The sequence below is a fragment of the Lemur catta genome, chromosome 22, assembly GCF_020740605.2.
Source record: "Lemur catta isolate mLemCat1 chromosome 22, mLemCat1.pri, whole genome shotgun sequence".
NCBI classification, from domain to species: domain Eukaryota; kingdom Metazoa; phylum Chordata; class Mammalia; order Primates; family Lemuridae; genus Lemur; species Lemur catta.
In genome coordinates this window covers 27,517,927-27,538,707 of record NC_059149.1, presented here as the reverse complement: position 1 = coordinate 27,538,707, position 20,781 = coordinate 27,517,927, and the positions used below count along the sequence as shown (strand labels likewise).

The window sequence follows — 20,781 nt, the reverse complement described above, 5'->3', positions numbered from 1 at the left end:
CCACCTGGAATCCCGGCGCCGGAGATTCCAACGTGCAGCAGGGCTGAGAGCCGCTGCTCCCACCGTGGGGTCAGGGAACACCTGCCCCCCTGCCCCGGCTTAGGGGCCTGCGGAAGCCCAGGCTTCCCCACCCAGCCTCAGACCTGCCTCCATCTCTGAAGGAGAGGCTGAGGACGCCGCATGTTAAACGAAGCCCCCAGGTGATGTTTGTGAAACACTGGATGACGCTTTTCATCTTTAAGGGAAGGCGGTGGGGTCCAGGGAGGTGACAAGCCAGCTCCAGGCCTTGTGACTCCTGGACAGCCTGGGGCCCGAGTTGTGGGAAGACACAGAATGTACAACACAAACAACGAACCCCGATATAAACGATGGACTTTAGTGAATAAGTGTGTCAATCTTGGCTCATCAATTGCAACAAAAGGACCACACCATTGCAACACTGTTGCTTTCTGCTGTTTTTTCTGTAAACATAAACCGCTCAAAACATTCAGTCTATTATAAACAAAACAAAAAAATAACTAGGAGAGAGCTTCCAGTGTTCCTTGGTGTCTCCACCCCTTGGTCCCCTGCCGCGTCCTGGGCTCCCCTCCCTGCTCAGCCCACCGAGGCGCCCGGCGGCCGCGGATCTGCGGGGCGAGGGCGCCCCCTGGCGGCCGCGAGAGGCAGTGACGGCGGGGGCCGCGCTATCCCCGGGCCACTCGTGCACGCCCCGCACGCCGCGTATGCGGTGGGTCCAGGCTGGTCACTGGGAACGACATGGAAAAGGTCAGACTCGTGACTTTATTATTCAACAGACCCCAAGTGCCCAGGACAACGGTCCCCAACCTTTTTGGCACCAGGGACCAGTCTCGTGGAAGACAATTTTTCCACGCACGGGAGGGGCGGGGGGGGAAGCGGGGCGCAGGCGGGGATGCAGCCGCGGGAGCAGCTGTCACTACGGGGGAAGCTTCTCACTCGCCGCGCACCGGCTGCCGGGCGGCCACACCCCCTTTCCTAAGTTTCATGGAAGATCATTTTTCTGCTGTCTGGAGGTTGGGGACCACAGGTCTAGGGGATCCCGTCCTGCTTCTGCAGCTGAAAGGGTGGGCACAGGGGTGCGGTCCCCCCAGGTCAGAGCAGTAGGGCTCTCGGTCATCTGTGGCCCGTCTCCTGGCTATGGCACCAGCACCGGAGCCTTGATGACAGTCACTTAATAATGTGCCAGGTACTGTTCCCAGCACCTCACTGGGCCTAACGTCGTCCTCAGGACAAGACATAGGACGTGTGTACCTATGTGGTCCTTCCCCATTGTACAGATGAGAAAGTGGAGGCACAGAGAGGCTAGTAACTTGTCCGAGGGCACACAGCCAGGGAGGGGCGGGCAGACTGGGCTCCTGCTTGAGACCCTGCCGGACCCGCCCGCGAAGCCCCCTCTGCTTCTGGTTTCCGTCTGGGACAGGGGCGCCCTGTCCCTGCCTGTCTTCCCGGCTTGCAGGGAGGTGACCCGGGCGGCGGGCCGGCGGGCTAGGGCTGCAGCTCGTACTGCTGCTCCGTGGCCGTGTAGAAGTCCTCGAGCACCGACTGCAGGAACTCGAAGGTCGGCCGCTCCTCGGGCCGGCTGCGCCAGCACTCGGCGATGACGCCGCGGTACAGCTCGGGCGGGCACGTGTCGGGGCAAGGCATGCGGTAGCCGCGCTCCAGGTTGCGGATGACCTCGGGGTTGCTCATTCCTGCGGGCAGAGGGGACAGAGAGCCTGGGTGGGGGCGGGAGGGGGGGTGCTGCCATCCCAGCGCAAAAGTGCCTGCAGGCACGGACCCCCACCATCTCGTGTCACCAAGCTGGTGCCCCCTTTAAACATCCCTTTATTTAAATTTGATTGCTCAGGGAATAGCTGGACATGAGGCTGTAGATTGTTCCCCTGAATGTGGGGCTCTCCCTTCACGGATGGGGCCTGTCTTATTCCCTGCGATTGCCCAGGGCACAGCTGAAGCCTGTTCACGGGGCAGGTGCCCCCTGAACCCTCGCCCAGGGCCACCCAGCCCTTCTGACCGGGGCGTGGGGGGCGTCTGGGGGCCTGGAGTCCACCACTCTGCCTGCTCAGATGGGGCTTGTGGGGAGTAAACTTGAGTTCAGACCTGACCTTTACCTTGGTTCCAGTTTGGGGGGCCCGTGTGACCTCTGCTGGAGGAAGGGGACACAGCCCTGTGGCCCAGAGCAGTGTGCACGAAGGGGGCAGAGCCCACCCTCTGAACAGCATGTCTGGGCCTCTGTCCCTGCGGCAGGGACCCCAGTCTGACACAATGTGGCAGCCCCGGGCACCAAGGATGGGCCAGCTGCTGCCAGGGCTGTCCCGGGAAAGCAGGGCGCGGCGAGAGCGTCAGGCGCCGCCCTACCTGGGTACGGCACCCGCCCGTAGGTGACGATCTCCATCAGGAGGACCCCGAACGACCACACGTCTGCTTTGATGGTGAACACCCCAAAGTGGATGGCCTCCGGGGCAGTCCACTTGATGGGGAACTTGGCCCCTGCGGGAAAAGCCACGCGCAGCTTTGAGAGGTCATCGCTGGCCGCCCCTTCCCTCTCCCCCACCCCTGCTCTCCCACCGCGCCTCTGGCCCCCACTGCTGGGCCTCACAGCCTTGGCCGCTGGACACCACAGAGATGCGGCCGAGGAGTCACCAGGACACACCAGAACCCGTGACCGGGTAAGTGCAGACACGGGGTCTGCAGCAAAAATGGGCAATATGGACACCAACGTCACTTGCCGTCACCCCCAGTAGGTCTTTAAGAAGAGAGTAAGCGGCCTCATTGCGCAACCAACAGTGTTTCCATCCGGAATGGAAGAGTCCTTTTCTGCCACCTACAGGCCTTACTTAATAACACGGACTATCATTTTAACTTGTCCATGCCTCAGTTAGTCCTTTCCTGCACAGCAGAGATGGTGACACATGACTCCTGGACCGCCTAGAGTCACTGTGAGGAAGGACTCACATCGATGCCCCATGAGGCCCTGTGACAGCGGTGGGCCTGGTCGGCGTTCCCAGCAGAGCACAGGGCTCGAGTGGCACTCCCTCCCCTTGCCCGGCTCTCTCAGTGGCCCAGCCAGCCTGAAGTTCCCCAGGGAACCGGCCGCATCTACCCTTCTCCTGCACGGCTGATTCATATGCTCGGCGAATCTCGCTTGCTCGCAGGCAAATGTATTCGACCCCTCAGATCCTCTTGTGAAGTCGACTTGTACCTCAGTTATATTAGCAGAGAAAACTGAGAGCTCTGTGCAGACCCTAATTCAGGTGTAAGGTTTGCTGCTCGCCCATTAGAGCCGTGTTTCCCAAAGCGTGCTCTGTGAAAGCCTAGTTCTGTGGGAGATTAATAGGACCCAGGTGGAAATAGTATTGGGGGCTGAAACTAGTTCAGGAGACACCAGGTGAGGTGAATGTGAATTGTTTCTTGGCTGCAGGACTTCTCAGTGCCTTTAATATGCTGATGTCCATTGGGAATCTCCAAGGCAGGAAGGGCGATGAACTGCAGTTTCTCCAAACTGACCTTATCCTAAAGCCATTCCTCCGTGGGAGGTCTGGGGGCATTACTACTCTGCTGAACACAGTTATGGGAATGCTGGTCTAGAACTGTAGAAACCACAGTGCTCTCAGTCTCCGCACACGGGGCCATACCATGTAATGTCAAGAGGCTTTGGGGAGTCGGGGAGGTAAGGCCCAAGGTCTCCCCTGCAGTTGTGGGGCTCTGCTCACCCTCCTGGGCAGTGTATTCACTGTCGATGATCCTGGCCAAACCGAAGTCAGCGATTTTGCAACACAAGGTCTCAGACACCAGGATGTTGGCCGCCCGCAGGTCGCGGTGGATAGAATTCATGTGCTCGATGTACGCCATCCCTTCGGCGATCTGAGGGAACAGGCCACAGGTGAAGGACGGTGTGGCGGCCTCCATGCCAGGGTCGAGACCACCCCACGCCCCTGCGAGGCCCCTGTGGGAAGTGCCCGCCAGCCTCTGCAGAAGCAGCCTCGCCCCCTGGCAAGGCGCCAGGGAAGGACGGCGGCATGGGGGTGCTCTGGTTGCTTTGGTGGGCGTGGGGGGTTCTGCTGCTGGGGAAGGGGCTCATTCTTGGAGGGGAGTAGAAACGGAGCTCAGCTGCTCCTCAGCTGGACAACCCCAGGCCCCCAGAAGCCCAGAACGGCAGAGACATTGTCGTCAGAGATACGGGGGCCACCTGCACCCCTCCCCTCCTCACCGCTCCTCCCAGGCTGCCGTCTCCCGGCGCAGGGAAGGAAGATGGCAGGACAGAGGTAGGAGAGGAGGGAGGAAAACAAGGGAGGGGCAGGAAGGAGAGAGGAAGGCAGGAGGGAAGAGACACGGTGTCCCCCTCCAGCAGGCTAGAGACACTGTTCTTGGAGTCAGAGCCCCCAATGGGGACAGGTGACCTCCAGCTATGTCCCTTAGGGGTCCCAGTCCTGACCCAGGACAGGAGGGGCATGGTCTCCAGGGCACAGGGTTGGGGGACACATAGGATGAGGTGGCCACGGCTGAGGGCCTAACCCAGCACCTGGCCCGCGGTGGGCACTCAGGGCAGGAGCAGGACCCAGAGGGACAGGCAGCTGAGGCAGGGGGCCCTGGTCTCTGTTCCCAGATCACCAGCGCTGGGCCAGCGATAGTGGTTTATGGCTGGTCCGGTGCCTTTTAGCCAAGGAAACTAAGGATTTATTCACCCAATTGATGGATGGAGAAACTGAGGCAGAGAACACAGAGCCAATTCACTCCCTTGGACCAGCTACCGCACGGAGCCAGCCCTGGAGCTGAGCCCACTTCTCCTCATGATTCCATTTGCACTGGTTCATGCATGAATCCATTGTCCCATTCACTCATTCACTGATTCCCACACCAAGTCACTCAGTCAATGCACATTTGCCAGCACAGGGCTGCTGGGACACAAAACTAAACACTAAACACGTCTGACCAGCCTTTGACAGTACTCATCCGTTAACTAATATCTATTGAGCGGTACTAAAAACACGAAAAACCCAAGAAGTCGAGTAGGGCCCAGATCTGCTTTCAAGAAGCCACCGTGCACAAGGCCACCAAGCACACGTGAGCTAAGGGCTCTCTGGCAGTTTCTTGTCCGGGGAAACCTTAGTAGAGATGACATTTGACTCAGGTCGTGAACGCTGAGTAGGATTCCACCAGGTGGGAAGAGGGCTTCGTGGGCATTGTGGGCAGAGGTGTGGCAAGGCAGGTGGCACAGGGAACGGTGCCATCTGGCTGCAAAGTAGGGCCCCTGGGCCTCGTGGGTGGGCCAGAGCTGGCCGTGAAGGAAGGGTCCTGGGGGGCTTTGCATTTCATCCCACAGAACAGGAAAAGAAGCACCCAGGAGGGCGTTGGGTTTGCGTGCGTGCGTGTTCGCTGCACGCGTGGTGAGGGGTTAGCACGGTCAGAACAGATTTAGAAGCTGGTCCGAGAGGTTCTGATTTTCTGGTTTCCTACCCCCGGATGTGTGACCACATCTAGGTATTAAACTCAAATGGCCTTTCGCATCCCTTACCCCGGTGACCCAAGATTTCCCAAGGGCTGGCAGTGGGGACTGAGCAAGAGACAGGAGAGGCTGAGAGGAGGAAGAACGGGCGTGTCGCTGTCATGTGGTTTGAAACCGGTCCCCAGCACCCGTTTTCCAAAACCATCGCACGACCCTGCTCAGACCGATGTCTGCTCACCTCAGTGGAAAAAGGCACCATGACCTCAGTTCCTGCACGACGCTAATAGCGGATGAGGCCGGACGAGGCGGGGCGGGCTGTGCGGGGTGGTGGGAAGGGAGGTTTCCTCTGTGAGGCTGGGGCTGTGTGTGCACCTCGCAGGGTGACCACAGACCAGAGCTTTTCTGCTGAGAGTTCCAGTTTTAACGACACACACGGGGCCACCAGATGTGTTTCCTGCCAGTCAGAGCCCTCGGCTAAATCCTCGGGGAGGGAACATCCCTCCTCTCTGTTCTGCTCTCTACCTCATGCCGTCTGGAAAGTTCTGCATGTGAACCCAAGGGATGCTGAGGAACAGTCCAGGGCAGCTGAGGGCTGGCCCTCGAGGTTCCCTGATGGCAGCAGTAGGGGGTCTTCTAGGCTCAGGGAAGTGACGCCCCTGGCACCTGGATGAGACTCATGCCTGCCCATCAGCTGGGGGCCAATCCCAGGGCTGTGCAAGGACTTAGGGCCCCTGGAACACGATCAACATTTTCAGAGTCACCTCCTACAGGAGGCATTTGTGGGCACGGTCTGAAGTAGAAATGAACACACCTGCCTGTACCGTGTTATAATAAATGCAACTCTTGCCAACCCTATGGGGCCCCCACAGCACCCATCCCCTTTGCAGTAGAGCAGCCTCATCCACCCCGGCTGCCCAGGGCCGAGGGCCCCCTCCCCGGCTTCCTTGGGGCTGTGTGTGGATGCATGAGCAAGCGCAGCAGGTGACTTGAGGGACTCATGCCCAGAGGGAGGACGGTGGGCTCTCGGCCCCCTGGCTGAGAAGAGGACAGGATGGTGGGGTGTGAGCAGCATCTGGGACAATGAGATGACACCAAGACACCGGGTGGGAGAATCGGTGGGGCAAAGCCACACCTGCCGGACCGCACACATCCGTTTACACATCTAGAAGGTTTTCTGTCCTTCACGGTCCATCCTAGATCTAACTGACACGCCCTCTAAGTAGCCGATTTTGTTACGAGGCACAGGGGAGTTCACCAACCTGGGCTGACATGTCGATCAGTCTCGGGAGGGACAGTCTGCCACCGTCGTCTGTCTTCAGGAAGTCCAGCAGGCACCCTAGGATGAGAGAAGCTGCCACTGCACTTCTGCAGAGTGACCCCCTGAGGTGCCAGCCTGTTCCAGGTGTCGGCTGCCCCCCACCTGGGAGCAGGACGTGGGCAGCGGCTCGCTCGGGTCTCTCAGCGCACCAGGAAGGAAGCACCTACGGCCGCTGAGCGCCTCATACGTCACAGAAATTCCAATCTCAGGCCTCGCAGCACGGCTGTTACATCAGACAGCTGATATGCCATCGGCTGCCCAGAAGGGGTTGGGTCTCAGCCAGGTGCAGGGACCTATCTGAGGTCACACAGCCAGCAGCTGGGAGCAGAACCCTAGTTCTGACTCCAAGGTCAATGCCCTTTCCCGACGTGACACTCCCACATGTTGGCCTTGCTCCCTCAATCCTTGCTGACAGATACACGCTGCCTCTGGGGAACCAGCGTCAGTAAGAAAACATCAGATTGTCCCGGGGCTTGATTCGGGGGACAGACGCATGTTGCACATGCGATCAAAGAGCTGGAGGGACGCTCAGCTCACCGAGGTGCAGCCCAGAGGCACACAGGGGAGCCACTGTGCCCTCAGCACAGTCTCGGACTCTGGCCCCCTTGGTGGCAGTCATTAAGAAGCTATATTTGAGATCCTTTAGGAGCAGTGGGAGTCAGGGTCAGTGGGGAGAGAAGGAGGTCAAAGGCTGAGGCCCACCCCAGGCCCCTGTCCCATGGAACCTGGCCATGCTGTGGGCCTCACAGGCTGTCTAGCCTGCCCTCTCCACCCCCGTTTGTAAAACGTTTGTACAATTGTAAAAGGTCCCGTGGCTGGGAGGTGGCAGGACTGGAACTAGAGCCTGTCTCTGGACGCCCAGCCACCTGCTCTTCCAACTTTGCAATGTTCTGTCCCTCCCAACGGGGGTCCAACAGGGCTGGGCACCCTCCAAACATGTTGGCCAAACTGCCCTGAGCTGAGAGCACAGCTCTGTCACCACCACTCAGCTCTCCTGTTTCTCATTCCCTGCCCTCCTGCCCCCATGCCTCACCACACCCCAGATCTGCAGGACACTGGCTAACTGACCCCTGCCATGACCCCTGGCCTGGCAAACCCGCTGCCCCATCAGCCTCAGGCTCCTCCCTCTAAGCCTGGACCCCAGCCCCTCCGCCCTGCGGGGGCACCACCTCTGGCCATGTACTCGGTGACAATGTAGATGGGCTCCTTGGTGACCACGGCGTAGAGCCGGACCAGCCTCTCGTGCTGCAGAGTCTTCATCAGGTTGGCCTCGCCCAGGAAGGCTTCCGGAGACATCGTTCCCTCCTTCAAGGTCTTGATGGCTACCTTCACGTTGTTTCTGTAGTAGCCTGAGCAGGGGGAGGGGCAGGAAGAAGCCGCTCAGAAGACGGAGAGGTTGCTCGGAGTGATCCCTCCACCCAGACTGACATGGCTCCCCGGTGCCACCCCTGTTCTAGGTGGGGACCCAAGGCCAGAGCTGATGGCTATGTGGAGCTTGCCCTGTGAGAGGGTGCCGAGCCTGTCCCAGCCCCCTGGCTATACCCTGCTAGAGGGGGCAATCTCACCTCTTTGCCCCCCCCTCGTGGCCCCCTTTTGCGCTGCATGTAGCCTGTCTCCTGCCCCAAGCCCACCCCCTGCATGAGGGGTCTCTCCTATCACATGACAGCGTCAGGCACAGCCAGGGGGCAGGGGGCAGAGGTGGCGGGGCCTCCTTCCCTCCTCCCCGTGCCCTGTCCTTAGACCACCTGTGTCTCCACACTCTCCCTGCACTCCACTGGGCCCCCATCCACACGGAAGGGTAAGAGACAATAACTCTACGTGCCCTTTGCCAGGAGCGGTGCCTTGGCAGGGACCTGGCTGCAGGGACCCGGCTGCAGCTCCTGCCCGAGGCATCGTAGGCTTCAGCCCTGGGTGCTGGAGGACTCAGGGTGGACTCAGGATCCGACCCTGCAGTCATGCCCCCGCGACATTCCAGGGATAAAACAAAGCCCCGTATTTTATATTCTGGGAGTGCCCATGGCAAGCAGGGCCACAGTCCTCAGCTGCAATTGAAAGGTGAGGACACTAGGTCCTGGAAGTTAAGTGACACAGCCGGGAGTGGTGGCCTCGGCCCACAGTCAGACTGTGGAGTTCCGGTTCCGGGCTCACCAGGTCTAACCTGCTGCTCCGTCCGCATGAGCCACAGCCACGAGGAGTCATCCGGACACTCTGGCTCACACACAAGTCAGAGGCAAAGCCAGCTCTGGGCCCAGGAGGAGGAAGGTGGGAACTGGCTTAGGGGCTGGGAGAGCTGGATTCTACTCCTGCTCGACCCCAGTGACAAGCGACAGCAGCTGTGCTGTGCTTCCACGACCTCATCTGTAAAATGGGTAGACTAGCCTCTGCTCTTCCTCCCTCACAAGCCTTCATGGGGAAGGATGTCGCACTGTTCAAATGCTCAGCCTTCTGTCTTCTGCAGCCATGTCTGGGCTTCAGGACACCGGGTGGGGACAGGGCTCCAGGCACGCACACACTCACCCATCCAGACTTCACCAAACTGCCCCGATCCGAGTTTCCTGACCAGCCTGAGAGACTGCCGGGGGATCTCCCACTCGTCCTGGGCCCAGGGGTTTTGAGGAGCGAGGCTCACGCAGGGCACGGTCAGCCTCTGGCACAAACCATCCCCTTTCTCTGCATTAGGGAGGAGAGGATGGGGCTGGAGCTTCCCAGAGCAGCCAGGCTCTCACTGGGGAGCCACAGCGTCCCTAGCTGTGTCCCCTCACCCCCAACCCCTCCTCCTCCCCCAGCAAGCGTATGCGCACACACACACACACACACACACACACACACACACTCAGCTCTTTGCATCTGCAGCTGTCACTGACCTGCTCTAAGACTGGAGACACTTGCTACTGTCCAGGTGGCCCCATGCCCAGCCAGGACAGTGGACTGGGGCCACCAACTTTGAATCATTATCCTGAGAGTTGTCAATTCCTTAGGCCCAGCTTCGGGATAACCCGCCCCCACCCCAGGTGGGACCAATCACTCACACAGTTTGGGATCTTAGTGACAGAGAGACACAAGCGCTCCTCTGGCACCAGCGCCCACCCCCCCAGACGCCCCTCTTACTGCAGTAGTGCTGCACCAGGGCCTGGAGCGAGGGGAAGGTGACCCGGGGGGAGATGTAGTAGCCCCCTTCCTCCAGGGAGCGGATCTTATAGTGCTTGACTACTTCCCCCTGGGCGGTGACGTCCTTCACAGACAGGGAGAAGGCACCTGGAGTCAACGGGGACACACGCGTGAGATGAAAAAACAGGATCAGGGTTTGGGCTTCATTTCAGTGCTTTGAAAAACTTCCCCCAATTCTGCTCTCCATTTTCACCCCTTCTATCCAAGTTCCCACTTCCTTCATCTCAGCCTCGCCCTGGGAACCTTCCCTGCTGGCCCCGTCTGACTCTGCCCTGGGCATCCTCCCCAAGTCCCCAAAACTCAGCCAGGAGCCACAGAACACTGTAGAAGGTGGGACGGTCCCTCGGCAACCACGTGGACCCCCGACTAGGCACCTGGCCGCTCAGGGCCCCTTTGCCACGGACCACTAGGAAATGTAGGGTCGCTGGAGGGTCGAGGAGCTTCGTGCCCTTTTCTGGCTAACAGGGCGGCCTCTGCTCCCGCAGCCTCAGGTAGCCACTCCGTGGCCGACAGCACGGCCAGCTGCTTCCCAGGGGCCCTGCTGGGATTCCCGTGCTGCTTGCCGCACACACGTGCATTTTGTCATCTAGCTTCACGTTTCCCTGCGGACAAGCGGGAGCCGGTGTCGGAAACTCGGTGTTTTTACAACGTGCCTCTGTCCAACTCTCTGAGTCCCGCGGACCCCTCCATGCTGGGGTCCTAACCCCCAGTGATTAAGGTGATTAAGTTAAAGTGAGGTCATTAGGGTGGCCCCAATCCAGTATGACCAGCATCCTTATAGGAAGAGATTAGGACACAGGCACCCACGCGAGGACACAGGGAGAAGACGCCTTCCGCAAGCCAAGGAAGAGAGGCCTCAGGAGACACCATCCCTGCCTACACCCGATCCTGGCCTTCCAGCCCCCAGGACCGTGAGATGATCAATGTCTGTTGTTTAAGCCAATCAATCCGTGGTGTCCGGTTACGGCAGCCCAAGCAAGCTAACGCAGCATCTCAGACAATGGTGGGTGAACGGAGTAAGACACGAAAATAAGAATCGTGCGATTCCACTTGTGTAAGGCTGAAAAACAGGCACCACAAGGCTGGTGACCCAGAGGGAAGGCAGGGAAGGATTTCCATACAAGTCAGAGCAGGGGTTACCTCTCAGCAGGTGGGGGTTGGATCAGGAAGGGGCCTAAGTGGAGGAGTGAGGGGCTCTTGGACGTCTGGAATGTTCTATCTCTTGGTTACGGTTACACAGGGCTTTACTTATGATTACCTTAGAATTCATAATTGCACATTCATAATTCATGCAAGCTTTCTACGTGTTTTATATTTTATAACAAAAAGAACATTGAGAAGGAAAGAAAGCCAAATGCGGGAGAAAGTGAGAGAAAACCCTGGGGGTGGCGGAAATGTTTTGCTCCATCGGTGGATTCGAATCTGTGAGTCTCTAGACTGGGCACGGCTCTCCCATTCTCCACAGTCACTACCCCCTTCTACATCCCGGCCAGGCCACTTCCCACACATGTGTCCCCTGCCAGCCTCTGGCTGAGATTGTCTCTAAGGATTCCTTGGGCTCCCCAGTCCTCTGATTCCCAAGCGTGGCTGGTGATTGAGGGCATGGGGTGACACCCCTCCTCTGCCCCACCAGCCTCCTGCAGACATAGCCAGGCTGGTCAGGGCAGGAGGCCTCATTGCCTGATTCCCGAGCAACCAGTCATTTCCAGCCCTGGCAAAGGCGCAACCCGTCCATGGGGACAGCCTCAAAGCCAACTCCTGGACAGGGCTGAAGTTGGGGGCAGAGCAGGCCTGGAAGGTTCCGGTTCTCCTGGCCAGCACTGTCCCCCAGAACACGGCCTCTGAAGGGGGCTCCCCAGGTGAGCAGGGGAGGTGGGCGTGGCCGCCATGCCTACCTTTGCTGGTTTCACTCTCTCTGATGAGAAAGGAGCCGGCCTTGTTGATCGGGGCCAGAAGCTGCCTCTCCGTCTCCTTCCGGCTAATAGATCTAAAGAACCACCTGGAAATGGCAAAGGCAGGCAGATCTCAGGGAGTGCCGTGCCCCTGGGGATAGTCTCTCCTGAGCACCTCACTCCTGAGCTATCCCTGTCCCCAAGGAATAAGATGTCATCTCTGCTCCCAGGTCAGCCTTGAGCTGCTGCTCCTCACATGGTGACAGATTCAAAGCCCCTGTCCCTGTGGCCCCCTCCTGGCCCCCTTCCCACCCACTGCTGGACTGACTGCTTTCCCGGAATGATCATAATTTGGGTGACCTTTGGTAGTTTTGCTTTGGAAAAATGCACCCGATCACCCTCCCGGAAGGAGAGCTGGTCTCGTGAGCACACGCGGCTCCTCGCCGACCAGGCTCTGCGTTGCAGGAGCTGCTGGATGCAGAGCCTGCACCCCGTCCTTCCCCTCCAGCCAGGGATCGCTCACTGTGGGTGCACCCCGGGGAGGAAGGGGAGGAGGAGTCTTCCCTGCGGCTACCCCTTCCCCGGCCCCGGGCAGAGCCTGGCCTGTGTCGGTGCTCTGGGCACCGTGTGAGCCATGAGCAGACTTTCCTGGGGCCCCGTGGGGGATGAGGTGTGAGGGGTTAGAGGTTGGGACCCTGCTCCTCTGTAAGCCGGGTCCCCACAAGCCCACTGCCCTGGGAGCCCCGCCCACCAGAGGCAGTAAAGGAGGGGTGGCTGGGCACGGTGCCAGGCTCTGAGCTTGCAAAGCCATCGGACACCCGTCCAGGACATCGGGACCGTGCCATCCAGAGCACCCAGGAAGGGATGGCTCTTGTCTCAGCTGGGCAGTGACGCGATCAGCCCCGCCCAGCAGTTTCAATGTTGTCGGGAGCCTTTCCTAGCAGGTCTAATTCCCTGTCCCCTCCCTGCTGGGTTCCCTGGACTCCCCTCCCGGCCTCGCCCTGCACGGCTGAGGAGCCACCAGCGTCCACCTACTTTTCCACCTCCAGGCTGTCCACGCGGGCCACGAAGTTGCTGGGCACGTAGCCTTCTCTTCCCGTGACCAGCGACTTGGCCAGCCACCAGTCTCCGGTCCTAAGGGGTTGAAGTGAAGACAAAGATGTGACCATGGCTCCTGTGGGCCTGCCCGGCAGCCCCAGCCCCTCCACACAGTCCCTTCCCCGCAGGCAGAGGACGCTCGGGGTGGTTGGTGCAGACATGGAGGGGCGCGTGTGCGTCGGCCCAGGTGTGCACTGGGCACGTTTGGGGCAGGGAAGGAATGGGTACATGCAGCCCGGCCGAGGCTTTCCTCGCTTGGCTCAAGCCCATTTCAGAACTTCGAGAACAAAGTCAGGCCCCGGAGGCTCCACAGGACAAGCCTGCGGGTGGAGAGACAGCAGACTCAGGAGGATCTCTGGGAGGCAACAGTGTAAACAAGCTCAAGCTGAACTGGCCCGAGTAATCCTGTGTGAGATTGTGTTTCGACAGGGAGACAAGGCCGGATACCACTGACACAAGCGTAGGGCTCTCATGGAACAGCCAGGCAAGCGCTGCTGGGACAGACAAGGGAGAAGCCCACACGCCCATGAGAGTCAGGAGGGCTACACGGAGGAGGTGGCATTAGAGCTGGGTTTTGAAGGATGCACAGGAGGTCGTGAGTGGAAACCACCTTGCCAGGAAGACCGCGGAGAGGAAGACCGCAGGGTCAAGCTTAAGGAGATGCTGGGCTCTGGGGCTGGGGCCAGGCCATGGGGATTTCTGGGGTCTGCCGCAGAAGGTGTGGTGGGTGGAGCGAGGGAAGGGGACTTTGAGGGAGTCTGGTGGGGACAAGGGACGGCGTCCCAGACACTCACCCCTTCAGGACCTGCAGCTTCTCTCCCTTCAGCATCTGCAGGTCCCGGTCGTTCACAGCAGCATAGTCGTACAGGGCCACCACGAAGTGCTCATCTGAAGGAGCAAGGGGGCGATGGTGGGCCGGGGCGGGTGTGTGGCAGGAGCCGTCTCTGGCTACCAAGGGGGCGGGGGTGCCCGGCGAGGCCCCTGCTCACCGAGGCTGAAGGGGAAGCTCTCGCCAGGCGGACTGGCCACCCGACGTCTGTCTGCACCAGGACGGCTGCCCGCGGAGCCCACCCGTCCTCCCTCCTGGGTCCCACTAGGAAGCCCTAAGGCCAGCACAGGGCTCGTGTGACCGAACTGGAGCCAAAGGATTTGGGACGTCAGCTGCACGAAGGCAGCAGCCGGCTGTAGACTCGAGTTTGGGGTCAGTGTTGGCGAGTCCCTCATCATCCGCCTTGTCCCTGTCCTCAGCTCGAAGTCACCTCCCTCCTCTTCCCCTTCCCCTCTGTCCCCGCCAGCCCTTGGGGTGGTCTTGGACTGTGGCAGCTCGTGCCACGGCCCCTGGCTGGCAGCTCCCCTGAACCTGCCTGGCCATCGGCCGTGTCAGGACCCCGGGCTCAGGAGCTTGGTGCCGTCCTTCAAATGAGCACTGCTAGTGACCAGGGCTCTCTGCACAGCTCTGGGAGCCAAAGGACCCTCCTGGTAATGCCGCCTGGAGGCCGTTTAGCTTCCTGGGGGCAGATGACTCAGCTTTGTCACTGATGAGTGACCTCAGGCTGGGCACCTCCCCTTCCCTGGAATGAGGGGTCCCCTGCGGTTCTAAGCTTCAAGTGCTTGTGCTAAAGGCAGTCAGCTGATTTCCTTGCCCTGAGCTTCCTTTCTGGAGCTGCGACCCCCCTGCCTGGAAGAGAAGGCTCTGCTGTCCCCGATGGAAAAGAACGGTGAGCCTGCAGGGTAAGGGACCCCCGGTGAGGGCACTGACTGACCTGGTTCCAGCCCTTTGCTCACGAGTGTGACGGACCCAGGCTTTTTCACGGCAGGAGTGTGACTGACTTACGGCCACCCCTGCCCCAGGCCTGGGCAGAGTCCAGCCTGAGGGCTGTGTGGTTAGGAAGCTTCCAGAAGCCAGATCTCAGCCTGGGAGCCCTGAAGGCTGAGCCCCCCCACCCAGGAAGGCCGAGTTCATTCACCAGGGCACCCCCAGGCCTGGCCACCAGAATACAGTTGCATCTGGGACTGAGGGAGGGGGCTCGGGTGGTGAGAGGGTTGGCAGGGGGCTCCAGAAAGTGGCCGGGAAGGAGGCAGAAAACACTCTGTCTTCTCTCCGCCAGCCCTCGAGGGCCCTGCCCCATTTCCTCAGGGAGGCTGTCCCCGACTGTCCACTGTTCCAAGGCCTGGGGAGGGCTGTGGGGCCTCAGCTCCCCAAACCACGCCCTTCCTACCTTCATCTAGGTGTTCGTCCGGGGGTGGAGGAGTGAGGTGGTTGAACACGACCTGGGGCAGAAACACACGCTCTGAGTGAGCCCACACCCTGCAGCCTGGCCAGGGCCTGGTGGGACCACGCTGCGGGTATGGCAGCTGATTTCCTGCGGGGTCTCCTCTGTAGGGAGACAGGAGCCCCCTTTGGAGGCTGCACAGGTAGGTTCTATACATGCTGCGGCAGCTCCCTGGGTTCCAGTGCGGCCCTCAGACAGAACCCAGGCCATCTGCCACTTTGCCCCCACCACGTACGGGGACACCCCAACTTTGGTGAGAGATACTGTGGATCGGCGGAAAAAGCCCAGTCACCTGGGTTAAAATCCTTGCTCTGCCATTAAAAGATGACATTGCAAAAGGATATTTGTTGACAAGGAAAAATATTTTAAAACTATGTTTCCCTAAAACTCAGCAAACATATTTGTAGGTATATACCCTGTAGAAAAACTTTTGCATATGTGTACCAGGAAACACGTACCAGAATGCTCTTAGCAAAAATGATAATAATAATAATACACAATGTTAAAATGTAGCAATAACCCTTATAACCAATGAGAGAGAAATAGACAAGTTACAGAATGGTCGTGCAATGAAATTAATGAGCTATAGGTACACGCAGCAACATTAATAAATCTCACAAATATATTATTGAGCCAAAACCCAGGTCTCAGAACACGTGCTGTGTGATTCAGTCAATGTAAAGCCCACAATGTGAGAAATGGAATGAAAGTCTGCTCGGGGATGTAGATGTAGTAGTGATATTAAAAAGCAAAGCTAAGGAATGACAAATAGATCTGGGGTATGGAGGCCTGGGGTGAGGGGGACTCCAAGGAATGGGTCTCTTTCTGTGTTATTCTTTTTTATATTTCATATTTGTTGGATATAATTTTGAAGCAGCATGTTGAAAAATGCTGTGTATGGTGCGGTTCCATCAGAAACATGAACACATGTCATAAAGAATGCATTGAAAAAGGGTCCGGGGAAGAGCTGCCTCTGGTGTCTCTGGGTAGTGGGATTGTGAGTAATTTAAATTTCTTTTCCATAATTAATATATATCATGTGACTTTTTTAAATAAAAAAACTGCAGGCTCTACTACTTATTAGCTTATAACTTTGGGGAAATTGCCTAATCTAAGACCAAGTTTGCCCCTTTGGTCATGTATTCATTCAACAAACATCTCGTTGTCGTGTGCTGAGTCCTGTGTTAAATTGGGACGTGAGTAGATAAGACTCACGAGTTCATCTATGAACTGGGATTAGCAATCCCCACCCCCACCCCAGCAGGTCCCTGCTAGAGTAAATAGATGGCCACTTGAACATGCCCCTGGTGGCAGACAGTGCAGGAGAGGGGGGCCAGGTGTGACTCCCAACTGCCCCAAACCAAAAGGGGGTCAGCGGTCAGGAAGCGACAGGCACAAGGGGTAACCTAAAATGCACCTTTGGCAGCAGGGAAAACAGACTCCCCAGCCATAAAACCCTTTCACTTCAGATTTCACTTTCTTCTTTCTTTAGAAACTTTGCTGCATTTAAAATGCCCGTGGGGTTCCAGAAAAACTTGAGGGGCTGCTGGGAGGTGAGCAGAGGCAGCCTCCCATTTTAGGATGCTCGTCCCGGGAGAGCAGGCTCTGGGGGATGCCGGCAGCAAGGCCAAGCAGGGGACGACGGTCTCCAGGAGCTTCTGGGGAGGGAGGGGACAGCAGACTTAGCTAAATGCCCCGACCCTTCCCCACACACCCTCTCCCCAAGCTGAACTTTTTGATTTCTTTTTCCCTTCAAGGCCACCCTTGAGAAATGAACACTGGCTAAGAATTACTGGGGGCTACCCACGCCTGGTCCTGTGTGTATGTTGCACTGCACACTTAGTGTACATCACATAGTGTCACATCCCTATCAGGAAGGCACTTTTGCTGTACCCATTTTACAGATGTGGAAACTGAGGCACAGGGGAATTAAGTAACCTGCTGCCCGGGGCGCTGATCACTCACCAAGGGCGGCAGCGGCGGGGGCGTCTTGCCCTGGGCATTGACCTTCAGGGGACTCCATCGACCCTTGTCCTTCTCCTTGACCTGCTTTTTACTGCTCACCAGTCCCATCCTGTCGGGGAGCACAGGGCAGGTGACGGATGAGATAGGGGGTCCCAGATCCTCTGGACAGAGGAGCTCCCCCAACCCCTTCTGGGTGGCCAGTTAGAAAGCTAGGATGGAAAAGAGGGAGTGAAGACCTCAAAGTCAGAACATGGTCAGCAGAGGGTGGGAGAGCAAAGCCCGCGTCCATCCTTTCTCAGGGCCCAGAGAGGAGAACGGACTGCTTTGTAAATGGAGGGTTTTGTTAGAACACGTCTAAGGTTTCCTTCCCCAGCTGAGATGCTCAGGTGAGACGCTGCACATTTAGAGCGGACGGATAGTGCAGAAACCTAGGGTCAACTGCCGCTTCTCAGGGTAACAATCAGGAGTCTTCTTTAGAGGTGAGAAAAGCATGATCAAGTTTTTTCTTGGGTGAAGACTCTTAGAATGTCAGAAGTGGGAAAGACCCCCGAGACCACGCCTTGGTCACCCACAGTGCAGGGGCTACGACCTGCGGAGGGTTGATGCGGAAGGTTGACGAGCTCGCTCACAACCACCACCCAGTGCACCCCGGCTCTGGAGTCCCGTCCGACTCACGGCCACACACTCCCGAGAGACGGACATCACAGAGAGCAAACACCTGCGTCCCTGCTCACGTCTGCACGGTACATTGTTAGTGGTGGTTCCTTTGGATTTATGCACCATATTTCATCAATTCTAAGATGCACCTTTTTTCACATTTCAACATCTCTGAAACCAGGAGCTGTCTTATAATTGATGATGCTTTATAGTGTGATTAAGAGCAGCATCATTTTTTTCTCTTCTAGTGAAACAGAAAACAAACAGTAGCCTTCCCAGCAGTGCTGTCTTAGATTCAATGAAACGCAGTCATGCGTTCCTTCCAGAGCTTCCAGAGTCATATCAACTCTCCTCAAACCCACCTTGAAAAACAAAAAAGACTATAATAATTTTGGATATAGCACAGAGCGCCACAGAAATAAAGAATCCTCAAGTATGTTTTTTTTTAGTATGCCTTAACATACAGAACACATAATACTTTGCATTTTTAAAGAACAACATTTTTTATATTTAAGTAGTTTCTTTACGTGAATTCAGATTAGCTTTACCACCAGATGAACTATAGTGCCAAAGTTACAAGCAGCACTTCGGTCTTCAGAGATTTGGGGTTTCAGATAGTGGATATGGGTTTAAGGATGCTACTGATTTTTATCAGGTGCCTACATAGTATCTATCAATGTGATTATTTTTATTCTTCAATTTGTTGACGTAATGAATTATGTTGGTAAATTTTCTGCTATTAAAACATCCTGTGTTACTGGAATAAAAGCTATTTGGTTACAGTATCTTAGTCTTTTTGATACATGGCATGGATGCTATTTGCTAATATCTTACTTCCAATGAGAATCTATATTCCCAAGTGAGATTTTCTATGAGGCATTGGGATTACGGTGATTCATAACATATATTGGGAGGCTGTCTTTTTTCCTACTTTTTTCCTTCCTTTTTTCCTGGTCTTGAGTAGTTTAATAACATTGGAGCTGTCTGTTCTTTAAAGGCTGGATAGAACTCAGCTATTAAGGCATCTGTTTCTACAGTCCTTTAAAATAAATCTTTAAATACATCTCCTATTTCTTCTACAGGAATTGTTTATTCCCATTTTTCCTTCTCCTTGTGCCATTTTGATAACATATAATTTATAGGAGATTGTCAGTTTCCTCTACATTTTCCAATTTGTTGCCATAAAGATTTATATAGTATTGTCTTGCAACTATTTTAATCTGTTCTCTTCCTTGATTGTGACTTCTTTCTTGTTCCTACTATAAATTAGATGTGTTTTCAATTATAATTACAATTTTTAATTGGATAAAATCATCTGAAGGTTTACATGCCCAAATAAAGTTTTAACCTAGTTTTGAAGTCATGAAAAAAGAAAACTATGATCAAGACAGCATGAACTTGGAATCGGAATAGACACTAATCAGCGGCGCAGAATAAAATGCGTGTAAACAGACTGGTGAGTGTGGGCACCGCATACATGGAAAAGGTGGCATTTAATAAACGGTGCTGAGGAAATGACTACCTACCTAGAAGAAAATACAATTGAACCCCTACCTCACACCATATATTAAAAATTCCAGGTGTACTGATGAAAAATATAAAAAACCAAAAAACTATATCAGAAGAAATTTAGGAAACTGTACATATAACCCAGAGTTTGGCGACAGCTACCAATAAAGCTAGGGTAGCCAGAAGCTAAAAGAAAAAAAAAAGACATATGTAAATTCATAAACATTAGAAGTATTATATGGCAAAAGAAACTATTCACGCAGCCAGGAGATAAGCAATAGACTCGGGAGAAGATTTGCAAAGCATAAGGCAGATAAATGTCTACTTATGATATATACAAAACTCACAAAAATTGGCAAGAAGTGTAGGATAGCATACAATCCACTCAGTAGAAAAATGTGTAAAAATTACAAATAGAAAGTTAATCCAACACAAACCCAAATACCTAAATAAACATTGAAAAATATTAACATTACTTACTAGTTAGAAAATACAAATGAAGATAATGAAATATCAGATTATATTAACAAGATTGGTAAAAATAATAATAAAAGAAAGGATAATACCAATTGTTGATGGTAAAGCAAGGGAAAATTGTGTTTTCGTACATTTTAGGTAGTAAAGTATTTATTCTATTAATAGTTCTTGTTATTTCATTTGTTCTTTCCTGCTCCGTTTCTAGGATGAAACCTCTTTGAGGACTGGGATCTTTTACTCACTATTGAATTCAAATTGCTAAGGCAATCTTGGCATAGAGTTCATGCCTACTAAATATTTATCAAGCAAATAAAATATGAAATATTACTGAAAGAAAGTAATCTTCCAAATTCTTATAGAAAACAATTTTCTAACTTCTGTCGAAATAAAAAAACACACAAATCTTTTGATTTTCAGTCCCATTCTGGACTATCTCAGATTAATAAACCATCATTATATACATGTATCTATAATGATGAGATACGTGAGATATGAAAATGTTTATTGTAGCAACAGTTATGGCAACCAAAAAACCGAAAAAAAAAAAAAAAAAAAAAAAAAAAGCCCAAACCAAAAAACAATGTAACTGCTCACCAATTAGGGAATTGTTAAATAAATCTGTACTCTAAAATATTATGTAATTATCAAAACGAATGTGCTAGATCCTACCAGTAAGGCTAAGAGGAATATCTACAACGTGCTGTTACATGAGAAAAGCAAGACACAGAGAGGTGCGTGTGACAATCCCATATTTGGAAACCCTAAAGAACGAAAAAAGAAACCCCTGGAGGCCCGTGTGTCTATGCATGTGTCTGTATATCACATGGACGGAGGTTTGGGGAGATGAACCCTGAGCTGTTTACTTTGGTTCTTGCTGGGGGAAGGTAGAGACAGAAAACAGAGGTGGAAGGCCAAAAATTTAAAAAAGCAGATTTTAAAAACTTTGTGTGCGGGGGGAGGTAG

At 55.0% G+C, this 20,781-nt stretch overlaps 1 protein-coding gene across 1 annotated transcript in view; it reads right to left on the bottom strand.

Moving 5' to 3' along the window:
- Positions 1-766: 766 nt before the first annotated feature.
- Positions 767-20,781, bottom strand: part of BLK (BLK proto-oncogene, Src family tyrosine kinase) — a 38,106-nt gene continuing 18,091 nt past the window's right edge. The window contains exons 2-13 of the mRNA XM_045535600.1: positions 17,176-17,284; positions 15,157-15,208; positions 13,732-13,825; positions 12,875-12,973; positions 11,843-11,946; positions 9,888-10,034; positions 9,297-9,449; positions 7,949-8,128; positions 6,721-6,797; positions 3,729-3,879; positions 2,374-2,505; positions 767-1,709 (exon numbers count right to left, since the gene is read on the bottom strand). Coding sequence (XP_045391556.1) covers positions 1,504-1,709; positions 2,374-2,505; positions 3,729-3,879; positions 6,721-6,797; positions 7,949-8,128; positions 9,297-9,449; positions 9,888-10,034; positions 11,843-11,946; positions 12,875-12,973; positions 13,732-13,825; positions 15,157-15,208; positions 17,176-17,283 — 1,503 coding nt within the window. The 5' untranslated portion in view covers position 17,284 and the 3' untranslated portion in view covers positions 767-1,503. The remainder of the gene's footprint in view (positions 1,710-2,373; positions 2,506-3,728; positions 3,880-6,720; positions 6,798-7,948; positions 8,129-9,296; positions 9,450-9,887; positions 10,035-11,842; positions 11,947-12,874; positions 12,974-13,731; positions 13,826-15,156; positions 15,209-17,175; positions 17,285-20,781) is intronic.